The sequence below is a fragment of the Sphaeroforma arctica genome (genome assembly GCF_001186125.1).
Source record: "Sphaeroforma arctica JP610 unplaced genomic scaffold supercont1.1551, whole genome shotgun sequence".
Classification (NCBI taxonomy): Eukaryota; class Ichthyosporea; order Ichthyophonida; genus Sphaeroforma; species Sphaeroforma arctica.
This window is the reverse complement of record NW_014039007.1, coordinates 1-13,793: the sequence shown is the minus strand read 5'-3', so window position 1 is coordinate 13,793 and position 13,793 is coordinate 1. Positions and strand designations below refer to the sequence as shown.

General features: G+C 42.8%; 2 protein-coding genes across 3 annotated transcripts; one reads left to right on the top strand and one right to left on the bottom strand.

The window, feature by feature from the left end:
• Positions 1–250: 250 nt before the first annotated feature.
• On the top strand, positions 251–8,363 carry SARC_11160 (hypothetical protein; the record flags this gene model as incomplete). Its single annotated transcript, XM_014294762.1, has 17 exons — positions 251–469; positions 1,827–1,967; positions 2,406–2,473; positions 2,760–2,870; positions 3,118–3,259; positions 3,470–3,570; positions 4,153–4,377; positions 4,571–4,724; positions 4,818–4,971; positions 5,191–5,338; positions 5,514–5,676; positions 5,957–6,164; positions 6,267–6,429; positions 6,644–6,815; positions 7,077–7,169; positions 7,349–7,867; positions 8,101–8,363. Exons 1-17 carry the CDS (start codon positions 268–270, stop codon positions 8,361–8,363), a joined length of 3,027 nt encoding a protein of 1,008 aa, XP_014150237.1. The 5' UTR covers positions 251–267.
• Positions 8,364–8,956: 593 nt separating this feature from the next.
• Positions 8,957–12,106, bottom strand: SARC_11159. Of its 2 annotated transcripts, XM_014294761.1 has the most exons (5): positions 11,886–12,106; positions 11,171–11,452; positions 10,597–11,023; positions 9,723–10,427; positions 8,957–9,506 (listed from the first exon to the last, which is right to left on the bottom strand). In XM_014294761.1, the coding sequence occupies exons 1-5, from the start codon at positions 11,936–11,938 to the stop codon at positions 9,318–9,320; spliced, it is 1,656 nt and encodes a 551-aa protein (XP_014150236.1). In that variant the 5' UTR covers positions 11,939–12,106; the 3' UTR covers positions 8,957–9,317. The 2 variants fall into 2 exon arrangements, with proteins under 2 accessions (XP_014150236.1, XP_014150235.1); XM_014294760.1 differs by lacking the exon at positions 11,886–12,106 and having other exon boundaries at positions 11,171–11,485.
• Positions 12,107–13,793: the final 1,687 nt, after the last annotated feature.

Below are 13,793 nucleotides of genomic sequence, written 5' to 3'. Positions count from 1 at the left end.
TATATTGCGGCTAGCGCTACGCTGCTCTCCCTTCTTCTATAATAAAAATTTTGTGTTTTAAAGTAACCATTTACATATTTAGTGTATCCGTTTTAACGCGAAACGTATTGGAGATATTTGGTTTGACCATTTACAAATCTCACAGGCTCTATAAGCTGAATGAAAAAGAGAAAAGTATGTACCAAGTTGTACACCATAATTCTTTCCTTATAGTTTACGTACGATTCCTCTAAACGGTGGAAATATAGTAGGCAAATATAGTTAGCAATGGGAAACAACTCACAACACAAAATCGCCGTACCTCAAATACGGTACAGTGTAGGCGTATTCGTTTGGCTGCTATGTCTGACCTGGATTGGATTGTATCTCTTCTTCGAAGGATTTCTTCTGACACGGTCAGTGATACAAAATAAATCGGAATATAATGAGAGCTCCGCTTCAAATGAGACCGGAATCTTCCAGCGGAAAGGTGAATACATACTTAAATACCGACTACATGTCACGTTTGAATGGGGTTTGTCATTGAATACAACTTTATGATTAAATGGGGTTTGTAACAAGATACATGCTGAAGAATGAGAACTAGTTCTATTTTAGGAGCTTGCTTTTCTCAAATTAAGCGATCAGCTTGATAATATGGTGTACCTATGTACGATCTGTAACGCATTTATGAGATATGATGTGCCTTGGGGAATAGATGCGAACTTGAGAATTTGATATACCTGTAGTCTTGTAGTAGTTAAGTATGAGAAAAAGACACTTTGTGTTGAGTAGTACCAAATAGCACTGCGAAGTGGCCAATATTTTTTTGGTACCATGTATAGATCAACAGCAGTTTCCAGGGTTGTTACCGTAAGTACAACACTACTATATGTAAATCGGTGATCGCATATGTATGACATTGGTTGGAGAGCCCACATTGAGCTGGATGTGTTTTGAGTGCTATCACATTTTTGGATATTGCCTTTTTGCCCTTTTGACGGGAGCCTGTGAAAGAGCCGTTCGATTTTATACCGTTGAAAACCGGAGGTGGCCTTTTGTAATCATAGACTACAGGTTTCTGTGCATACTTCGCACACCCAAATACGTTTCTTGCTTTTTAGCTCAAGTCCAAGCAGCTGCGTGAAAGAAAATCTGTTATAATATCTGCGAGTATAAGCACAAAGCTAGTTGTGTACGTGTATATGGCCAGTTACTGCTGCAGCCTCACAAAACCGGGCATCAGTTTCTCGGTATGAATATTATTGACTTTTTCGGTTTTGTGCGTGCGCATGAGTGCCGCGTATTAAGTATACCTGTGGTACCTGATTTATGAACATACACAGCCAATATTATATTTTTACGTTGTAGTACTTCCTTTTTAAACGTCGTTGTCTGACGCATATATACACAAACCGGTTCATTGTGGTCTCGAATGAATAGGCATTCGGTGCAGCCCAGAATAGACGGGCAGCGGTTCGTGCGTTGTGTGTGCGACACATATATAGCTACATATGTAAAAGCTTCGCAGACGTGTCACAACAGTGGTGCATTATTTCGCTCACATATTGATCATCTCATGCACGCGTATGTGTCCTACTCTCTCGCGCATATAATAGATCAAGATTGCATTTCTATATACCGATGTTTTACAAGCTGTTTTCATCCTTCCGGATCGTACTCTGCGTATGAGGACAAGTGAAGCCTAGTTTGTACCATCTCGTTTGTACAAAAGTGCTGCAACCATTTGATGTTGGTGCAGTTGCTCTAGTCGCTAAACTGCAAAACAATATCAAAGAAAGTTGTTAGACTGTACATTGATCGTCCTTGTCTTAACTATATCTCAGATAGCGCCTTGTACTCCCGGGCAGTTGTGGTGGTTATAGACGCACTACGATATGATTTTCTGGTCTCCAGCAACAACCAGTCATCCAGACCATTTGACAACAAACTGCAAGTACCTGGTCGACTCCTTACAAATCAAGAAGGTGTGAAGTCTGTAAGATGTTGTGTGTAAAATGCGCGAAGATATGAGACATTCATCGGTAGAAACCTCGCGTTCTTGTGTATCTGAACGTGGCTATCCACTGAATAGAGAAACAGATCATTTGACTATAAACTGGCACAGCGGGTATTTTGCTGGATATGTGTGACTGTAGGGCTCTGTGATTAGGCGACATACTTTATCCGCCCATATTTCTTGAACTCGAGTATCTGTGCTAACCTATTTTACATGTGTTTGCCCTAAATTTTACCCCAGGAAAAGTAGCTTCGTAATCGAGTTTATAATTAAGGGTTTTTAAGCTGGCACTAAGATGTAGCGGATCGATAATCTTGTGTACAATCATGCATGTGATGCATTCGTCAGTTTTAGTTGAACTTATTGGTCTGACAGACTGGTACCTGTTGCTTTCCTACCTTAACAGAGGCGGAGTATGCGCAGTTGTTCAAGTTCATTGCCGATGCTCCAACTACCACGATGCAGAGACTGAAGGTAACAGCTATCTGAGATTAGTTTTTAGAGTACATCGTAGCCTTATGTTGTCGCTATCTCGTGGTGATTCTGAACAACTGCTCGTCTTGCCTTCCATTGCGATATCTTTGTATCTACTCTATATTGGCAGCGTTGTTGGTTTTTAGTCTGAATCAAGTTAGGGGTTCGATTTGTATCGTATGTTTTGCTTTATGCAAGATTTCCTATTCAATTGTTATTAAAAATGTCAGTCGAGCCTTGTCATATTATGTGAGCTAATCGTAGTTCAATTTTCATTATTCGCCAGGGTTTGACTACTGGCTCCCTTCCCACATTCATCGATGCGGGTAACAACTTCGATAGCTCAATCGTAGAGGAAGACAACTGGCTTAGCCAACTCATTTCCAACGGGAAAAAGGTAAGCGTCACATCGGCCAGTATTTGCTCAGCTGGTTCATAGTACCTGTAGTCAATTCCTTGCCCTTCTTCTTTTGTTCCTTCCTACTTCTGTCTATCTTCATTATCAGTGCGCCATCCCCACATAGTGCTGGTTTAAAGACGGTAGGGCTCGTAACCTTGTTGATAAACAGCAAACTTTGACAGTGTGATAAGTGACTGAGCGTTACTATTGCTATGCATATATAAATGGCTCGTACACATGCAAGGCGGTGGTAATGGGCGATGATACGTGGGGCTCCCTGTTCGACGGTCTGTTTTTACGCAGTTATCTTTTTGACTCGTTCAATGTGCGCGACCTCCACTCTGTCGATAATGGTGTCGTCGCTAATCTGTTCCCGGAGATGAAAGGTATCTGCACTTCTCCGTCGTTGCCTATGTATTGGGGTCTATTTTGTCAAATAATATTTTGTCAATTTACTATGTATAGTAAATGTAGACGGTAATTTCGGTTACATTTCGAAGTAAAAAGGTAAAATACGATTCTGGGGCATGGTGGGTATGCTGTCGGTATGTTAGCTTTAAGATTGTTAATTCATGCATATAGCTTCTTTTCGATAGAGAAAGATTGGACCGTGTTGATTGCTCACTTCCTTGGAGTTGATCACTGCGGGCACACCTTTGGTCCGTATCACCCGGAGATGGCGGAGAAATTAAACGAGGTACGGTCTGTGAACATTTTACGTAGAAAGATATGTGGAGATCATCTGCATGGGGCGTATGTGATTTGAGTGGAATTTTTATGATATTTTAGGTAGGCCATTTTGAGCAAAGATTATGTATGTATATCGCGTATTTGATTTATATGACTCATAGGCTGTTGAGCATCTGAATGGACTAGATTGACTTCTGAGAATGCGAAATAGCATGTACCTAATATCACCCCCGAGATGTGGTTATTGTATTGTTGAAGACGCCAGTATGAAACCGGAAAATGCGTGTTGTAGTCAGAAAAACATCAATAAACATTGAAATGCCACTTTCCCGTAGTAGGATATTATACTTCTATTGGAGAAGAGTCGGTACGCGCCCCTCATCAGTCACCAGTCTTTTTCTCCCACAGTTACTCCACCTGCTCATGAAAACAAGAAACGCCAGTATGACAACCGAAACAGCATGTTTTATTCAGCGATATGTCTGTGAAAATTGAATTGTCACTTCTTAGGTCATGTATCAATTTATTTGACATCTAGCCAACATTTTCCTTTCCTCATAATTGCTGGCCTGTTTTCGTTACCCCTCAGATGAACACCGTACTGGAAGATTTGATTCTCGAGCTCGACGACGATACCATTCTATTTGTGCTAGGGGATCATGGCATGACTGAGAATGGGGATCACGGCGGAGATAGCGACAACGAGGTTGGCGCCGGGTTTTTTGCTTACACCAAGCAAGCTCCGTCTGCCACAACCACAAGAGAATCATCATCAGCTACGGCTGTGATGACCCCAAAAGAACACTGGGAACAGGTGGGTGCTGCTTTTCTTGATATTTCGTACTGAGATAGATCCGCACGTATAGTGTATATGGTACGATTGGAAGGCCTGGTGTAGAATTTTACCACGCACTATGTTGTGCTCGTGCATTCGACTCAGTTATACGCATAGCCCTAATACTCATACTCTCTTCTGCCAATTGCGCCGCTTTCTACAATGTCATCAGTATCTACGACTCGCAGACGAAGCTGAGGAGACTTTCGAGCGGCGTGAAATCCAGCAAATCGATTTCGTACCCACCATCTCGTTGCTCCTGGGGCTGCCGATTCCATTTGGAAATCTCGGGCGGATTGTGCCGGAAATGTTCTTCGTGCTTTCTGGTAAGTTGAACAAGCCAACAAACGTGTCGGGCAATATTCTCAGTTGTGCCGAAAGCGAAGCTCATTATTATATACACTTTGAACGCAACGCAGATGAGGAAAGCAAAAAGGTCAAGAAAACTTGCAGAGACAGAGACTCCGATTGTGAGCGCGCATACAGTGCTGCATTTCGTTTCCGTACTCTGAACTATGCAATGCAGTTGAATGCGGTGCAGGTAGAGAACTACCTCACGACGTACTCTAAAATGTAAGTATCGTGTGCTAGCAAGTATCTACTATATTACTGAGAAATGTGGTTTGACATCGATAAGTTTCCGATGTGGTGTCACGTGGCATATACTTCCGATTTGACTTTAATACTACTGACTAGTTTGCAACTTCATTAGAGTGCTGAATATACACAGCATCTGCTCTCGACATCTGGGGAGTTTCTCACTTAAGATGCTCGAAACCTTCTCTCTGGCAGGTCTTCTGACTTTCCAGTTGAGGAGCTGGTGCACTTGACGGCTTCGCTCGAGTCGATAATGTCGCGGCACACGACTCTGGAGCTCACGATAGAAGCCATCGACGATGGAGCCACAGATATCAATCAGTGTGTCCGCAATCTGAAAGAGGTATAATCAAAATCCGAAGTGTACGCGGCCTACCCGCATAGTAAGATTCAGTCATATTTATTGACAATATATTCTTCTGACTTGGCAGCAGCTGCACGGCGAGCTATTTTCTAAGAAATTCACCAACGTTTTACTTTCTCTGGTCGTCGTACAATTACAACCACCGTGTGTGAAGAACTATGCTGACTACTGCGCCTATCTGAAAAGGGTACGCCATATGACGGAACAGACATGGGCAAAATTTGATGTCGTCAGTATTGTCTGTGGTTTAGTAGTACTTGGATTAGCCTGCTCCAGTATGCTCCTACAGCTCACGCAGACCTGCTCTCCGAGCCAAGGTATTTATTCGAGTTCTACCCGTAGCAGATATGCTCAGATCAGACTTTTCTTGACTTGTATATTCTGTGATGCGAACCTTGAATGTTTCCTCATTAGAATACGCGCCATCTGCATTTAGTCTATGTCATCCACACATAGCAAACAAACATGAATTGGATTGTTGAAGGAGTTATTTATCCACTCCAGTTGGCATTCGTATCCTTCATGTATGAAACCGTGGTACTTTCAATCTATATCATTGAATGTCTGGTCGTCATCCTCACCACCACATCTTATCAGCCAACAGAGCTGCTAGTTGCATAATAAAGGGAGCTGTAGTAGGCCTGTTCTTGGGCATCACATTCGTTGTGTCAGGAGCCGATTCTGTGCTAGCTGCTTCTGGAATATCGGCGCCCGATTACCGTACCGTGATTCTGCTCACGATATCTATTTGTGGTGCTGCGGGCCATTATATCTCAGCGAATCGGATATGTAGTGCTTCTTGGAGGTATTTCAATACTTTTATATGATATTGTAAATTGTTTCTGATGGTACTTCGGATATTATCTAACATACCTCGAAGTGATTCTTATATTATTTTTTCTTGCAGTGAGATGTGCCCGAGAGGAACCACTATGGTTGTGAGTGCGTGCGTTGTGCTGCACATGTGCTGTTTCTTCTCAAACAGCTTCACAGTGTGGGAGGACCATGTGCTTTTATTTCTCTTGGCAACTTCGCTTGTAGCTATCACATTAAATGGACAGCACATTAAGGTACATAACGATTTGGGGGGGGGGATAAAAATGGCATGGTTGCTCTATGGAAAAGTCGTACTGTTGTAGGTCAATCACATTCGTCTGTGGAAAACCTCGCAGTATATTTGAGATCTGTCGACTTGCCTTGTTTTGGGAGAAAATTTGATTTTGGAGTATTCAATGTTCTTATTCGGAATAATCAAACATGCTGTGTTGTCTATGTGGGATCTAGACGACCTTGTACGGGCGGCTGCTTATCCTGATCCTCAGCCGGTGGGCAATACTCTATCGCGTCTGCCGTGAAGAACAATTTGGATATGGATGTATTCAACCGGAACTACCCTCCCTCACGAGCTTATTCGTCATTTTGGGTCTGTACACATCCTTCGCGGCGATTGGAACAGGTATGGTGTGTGCTCACTATGACTCTCGGCTATCGATCAGTCAGCGCACACTATGTACATGTTATAAGTCGGTAGACTCATATTACCGCCCTGAAAAAATAACAATAATGGAGTGTAGTTAACTAGCGTGATAAATGCGATTTCGAGGTGTGAACATCGATTTTGTACAAATATATGCGTATGCTTTTTGAAATGATTATTTCGGCCTGTTCAAACCGCACGTTTACAGTATTGCCACTGTCTGATAATTTTTTGTTGCAGGGTTGTGGACGTCAAGCGGAAAAATCTTGAGGCATACCATACTTGCACAAATTATCAGTCTGGCTTCCTACTGGTATCTACATCTTGGCATGGGTGAGTGTTCATTGTGGAACTGTTAACACTCATTGATAAGTATGCAAACTCGCATATACCTGCTGTTGTGTAACAATATTTCAATAAGTTAAAGCCGTTCCCCGTGCGTAGATTGAAATTTAACTACACAGTATACATCGTGCCTTTTACCAACAAGTTTTCACTATTCTGTACTCCAGGCGTGAATATGTCGACTCTGCCCTACTGGCAGCAAGTAGGGCCTCCCTGGGTATCGTATGCTGGCAATCTTATTGTTTTGATTATCACTATAAAAGAACTTGTCATTACTACTGAGGTGGCTAACAAGGGCAAGCAGGACAGTGAACTCGGCAGTATATCTCGCAACAAGAAATTGGATACAATGCAGCGCTGCCTGTTCTCATTCAGCCTTTTATTGTCTATAGTTACGGAGCCTCGATTCGTTCCCGGTCTATTCCTCCTATGTACATGCCTAGGGCAGTCGATATTGTCGGCGCGTGCCGTAACATATAGGAGGGTAACAAAAGATGATCCATGCCCGGAGAAGAAAGGTGTTGATATGAGTGAGTCAACTCAAACAGCCTTGCTTGTGGAGCTTGCATACTTGGGTCAAGTAGCGTCATATTTTTTCTTCGCCACGGGGCACCAGGCTTCCTTCCCTACTATACAATGGACAGCTGCATTTGTTGGGTTTACATCTATGTCCTACTATCCAGCAGGTAAGTTACGATATCGATTTTCTATGTTCGCCTTTAGTCACCAGCTTGCCAAGAATCTGAGCAGTTTTCGGCATGATTAAGTGCTTGTAGGGCAAACGCCAAACCTGTTGTATACTGTAAAGCGATACATTGTTCGAGAATGTGCTCCGTTCGTCATCACCAATCACATACATTTTGAGAGTCTACTAAGGAGCCCTAATATATTGACCCTATCCTCATCTTTTATCCACCAGTGGTCTTGCTGGTCCTTAATACCTACTCTGCGCATCTGATAGTCTTAGCTTCGTTCCCGATTATTCTGATGACTGCGGCGTCGTCTAGTGCACTCACCGACAAGCGGCCGAAGTTGTGCACGTCAGAAAACTCGAAATCTGAACACGATGCAATTGGCCTAGCACATCAAATAGATCTCATCACCAGGGCGCACATTTGGGGTCTGTTGTTCCGCAGTGTGATCTTGCTGTCGACTGCTGGTGCTGCCGCTATGCACAGGTAAATGCGAAAGCCTGATCTTAATTGTTTTATCCTAGTAGCGTGCCATATTCTTATGTCCTAACAATGTGCCAACTACTTTACTATAGAATAACTTACACGCAGTGTAGGATTATTGATACCAAGCTGACATGCGACCTATATTTCGAGTTTTATCAAACTTTGACCTCTTTACTGTTCTATTGTTTTTCATTTCTGCAGACGTCATCTGATGGTCTGGAAAATCTTTGCCCCGCGGTTTATATTTGAATCTGCTGGGAATTTAGTAGTGCACGCATGCTTGCTTGGCTCCTTAATACTGTGTCTAATTGTGGTCAAAGGCTCGCGTTGCCGGGAAACCAATCTGGTGAAACGAGGAGTACAATGATGTCATTCATATCTCTCATGACTACGTGTTCTCCGCGCGCGGTGGCTGTTCCTGGCAGAAGATTTCACTTGTGCAAGAAGAGTGTACGAATCATTAACTCGCCTTAAATTCGATCAGGGCTTTGTGAATCATTGCTGAACGTACACGCTAAAAAATGAAAAGCTACAAGGTCTCTTTGTGCAAGCATTGCTATACAAGCTAAATCATCAAAAGTTACATAGTATGTAAAAGACGATAAGCGCGGACTACAAGTATAATTTATGACGCGTGTCGGCTCAATTAGTCATCCATAAACAGAGCTGCTTCAATTTTAAGTTTATTTAGCGACACGCAGGAGATGTAGCTCCATGTGTGTGGTAAATACCGCATATAAATATACGTGCTCTAATTCCTGAATTAACCTGCACACACATACCGTGACTTGTCTCAAAGCAAACCCTAAATAATGCGGAGAAATATTTGACCAAAGCAGTGGAGTGCAAAGCCTGACTCAAATGTAACCCAATGTGAAAAGTGACTGGAGATTGTGCACTTTCAATCACCTTAAGCTCGCATGTAGTTCAACCCTCAGTGAGTATATGAGATTGATTTTTACATTGGGAAGTATCGAGGGTTCTGTGGACTCTCATATGTGACATCTAGATCTGAGTCTTCCACACAATGCATGAAAGCTAGGGTTAAATTCCCCGTGAGATAGACTATGTTTTTTGAGCTCGTTGCCAATACCACATGTGCGGCATGTCGAAGTCTAGGTGGATGTCTTGGCCCAATATCTGACACCTACGGCCAACCCCAAAAAAAAGATGAGAATAAAGGATATTAGCGAAATATGTGTATTTCATGGCAAAAGATGGCAAGACAAGCATTGATACTAACGCAAAAAAGTGCGATTTGGCGAAGGACAAGTACCCCACGAGCGGTACTGCTGTTACCTGATTCAATAATAAATCTAACAAAGTAAAACCAATCTCAAAGTCTTTTAGACCAACCACATACCCTAGTGGAATATCTCTGACGAATCATTGTCTTGCATGATGGGGGCATATCGCTGACGTCGTACTTCAAAACCAGCACCTTGATCGGTGTTCCATTCGGATTGATGATCGCAATATTTAATGACCCGCTTTTCGGAAGTCTGTACCATCCTGGCCGTCTAGAGTCCGCGAAGTTCCCTTCGCGCTTTACCACGGCGCAGTACGGTAACACGCTGTTACGAGCAGTCCAACAATCTTCACTGTTCTCAAAGTGTGTTACATTGGCATCCAAGGTAACCGAGGAATAGCTGCGAGTTGGTGAATAAACCCCCAATCTAACCGAGAATTGCATCAGAGGCTCAGCACACATCATCGACATCTTTGCGGTTAATAAATTATGCTCTATGCGTCCAATGAAGCCCGTCGACGCGCGGAGAAGAGATGGAGATCCTTCTCCATTGTCATGCCGAACAGCGCCGGCACTCATACTGAGAGCTCTGGGGCGCGGTGTTCGCGAACTGCTAGAAGCTACGACTAACGGTGGCGACTTCCAAGTACAGTATGCCAAACGTTGTTCTGCTTGTAAGTGCGAGCGCGAAAAACGCAATGGGGAAGTTGCTATACACTTGCGACACTGTCCTGAGAATCTTGATTGCAATTGGTCTCTCCTCACTGTGAATCGTGCGTGAGATATGTTTGCTGGCAAGATGTCGGGGATGGGCTCCGCCTGTAGACACGATGGAGATATATGATTAATCATGCGACACTAATTAAGTCGACTCAGAATTACTTAAATGAATCGCGAGATCGGGTGCATGATGTGCATAAGATCCAGTATGCTGATAGCGACTGGACAAAACATACATGTGCGTACAAAACTTCACTTGACAACTTACTTTTGTTATAGAATCAAACTTTCGCACGAAACTGTTTCCAACGGTCCCAACAATGGGTTTGATTGACGAGCAAAGCCGAGTCCTATCGTACTGTGCATATTGTTCGGATTTAACACGTCTCTCTATCCGTGTGTCTGCCCAGTGCGAGGGCAAATTTGGTAGATTTGGTAAACTGTTTGTCCCTACTTTGACGCTACATATAATGCACACAGCCATCTCTCCTCTCTCAAGAGGAAGTTTCGAGGGAGGCTTTAGTTGTCTATACACCTCCACGTAGTTACAAGCTGGTTCGGGGAGCCCGCTCTCGTCGTCGCTTTGTATATTGATAGTGATGTACTCACTTCCATTGCGCCTGTGCCTCACTTCAGTAATATATTCTATGGCTTTTGCAAGATCTTTCCGTTGAAATTCATCTACGAAGTCGTGGCTGCAATATAAACGGAAGCACGATTAACACAGGGGTGTATGGTTTGATCTCACAATCGATGCAAAATGGATTGTACGGTACACACTTCAACAAACTAAGAAGACGAAAAAGAGAAAACAGGATACGCGACTGAAGCAAAACACTTACCAGGTGAACTTCAGTTGCCAGCGCTCCAACAGAACATCTTTTCGTTTAGTTTTATAGCAATGGATGTATAATGGATTTGCATTCCGGAAAGCCGTCCCAACGGTACAGTGCGGATATTCAAGATAGCCGTCGTTTGGGGTCTCGTAGACTATTAACTTTAACAAGTACCGTCCGATCTCGTTCGGTAACATACTCTTAGTAATACCCTGATAATCGTTCTGAGCCCCACGCTTGACTGCATCGAGCGCAGCATCCTGATCCGCCTTGCAAGCCACTTCAGCCCTACAGGCCACGTCATAAAGCATTTCACATTCGATACGATTCAACAAATAATAAATTTTACTATACAAGGAGATCAAACTGTACGACCGTTGCGTTTATAATACCATACAAATCGCTTGACAAACTTGAAAATTACAAGCATATGAAAATCAAACAGGGCGTATCTTTAATGTCGCCATCTGCTGGCAATTCAACCTTCCACTATAAGCGCCCACGACCAATAAGAGCGCAATGCCTAGTCCATACTGCACGCAAGTCCCGTAAGCGCGACAACAGTGTCAACACGTAAATCAGTCGTAAAGAATTATAAAAGGGTTGTAACTAATCAAAACTGATCAGTACTGCAACAGTGTTGCGCTTCGAAGAAGTCGAACTCTTTGCATACTACATAACAGCAGACGCGCACAATAAAAGTCGGCAACGAACATCATACCTCCTCTTGCAAAGGACAAGATTGTGGTCTGTTCGTGTCTGGCTATCCAACATCGCTTCGTAATCATACACAGCACGGTATTCGGTGGGTCGACAGCGACGTCACACAATTTCCCACTTTGAATGTGTATGTGAATCTGTATGTGTGTGTATTTATGTGTGTATGTATACGTGACTTTCTAAGAAGCAGGAAGCTGGCTATGCAACAATACAAATGATGCATCTATGTATCTCTCTGCAGTCTGCTCTCTGCAGGAGTCAATAGAGATTATACTATAAAAAAAATTAAGGACGATGTACTTCCAAAGTGCCAGCCAGAGGAGCGAATATTTATAAATATGATGAATCATCATCGATAAAATACAGCTCCAATTCAACAGCAGATTTAAAAATATGTGTACATTTGTACAGTATAAAAAAACGTAAAATATATACGAATGTGTACGTCTGTCCATAGATGATGATTATTGCGGGTTAAGACTATGAGTCACATTGTCCATTTTCTAACACAACGTACTGTACTCTCATCGGTGACTCCGGTTTTATGTGTGCCTGGATATCAGTGACGTATGTTGTTATGATATTGGGGAGGATAAATATATGTACATTTTAAATAAGACGTCGCGTCGTATACAAGTACGAGCGGAGATTGATCTGTCGGCTTGCATCCAACCGTGACGACCGCTGCTGATACTTGCCTGTGCGAGGGGAACAGATGAAAAAATGTACGTAGGGTGGGCCGCGAGGAGAACAGATGATTAGAAGGATCTTCTGTTCTTCACTTTCATACCCTACTAAGTGTTACTTGGTTTTGACCACATTTTTAAGTGCTCGAACTACTGTATTTATTACATTACGTTCCTCACAGGTTAAGGTAACTAAAATTAATTGGTTATGTATTTTTTGTTACACGATCCGAGGGCCAACTATTGCCTCAACTTCAAAGTTTGCATTAACGAAGCCAAGAAGTGAGACAAGGGATACGTCTCAAGACGACCCAACACATTCTTCTGACGAAAATCAGAAGGGAAAGTCCCCAATTATGAGGGCGTCCCCAATTATAGGGGACAAGGACAAATCCCAGAAGGAACCTATTATGGAACCAGAAGAGGAGGCAAGCTCAAGTAGCAAAACCGAATCTACGTCCGAGACTTCTAAGCCGAAGCCCATAAGTAAGTTAATTGCTAAATACGCTGATCTTAAAAATCAGTTAACTACTATTATGAAAGACTTGACTGTCGAACATGTAGATCAACTAGATAGATCAGGAAACCATACACAGCGCTTACGCGAGCATGTTTCCCCGGGAATTACTGAAGCCCTGCAGAAGTGGACAGAACGTCGACAGGCAATTACGCCCAAAGACTCAAGCTCGACACCTGAATCATTTGATCCAGAGGTGCACAGCGTCGATATACCGTACGAGGCATTACTACCAGAAGTACAGGCTAATCATTTGCCTGTTCTGACACCCGGCCGTGAGTCACCTGTCCTCAAGGGTATTATAGACCGAGAGGTAAGAAGATATACTCCACCACTTGTACTCAATTGGGAGGATAATTGTCGGAAACCAGTATCCTTGCGTTGATTGATCCTGGTTCAGAAATTTCATGTATATCCGATCGCTTTGCATTAATGAAAGATATCGAAAGGAGAACACAAACAAATCACCTCATTTTAGCTGATGATAAAACTGCTAAGTGTGATACCAAGGCCACAGATGTTAAAATCTCCCTGGTCGATGATAGGAGTATTACTACTCAAGCTGTGATAGTTGAGATGTCACAGAAGTATGACATTATAGTCGGAATGAGTGATTTACTAACTCTAGGTATAACCGTAACTGGTCTACCAACTAACATAGATCCATTAAAGGATCAATCAGACGACAACTGTCTTAATCCATATA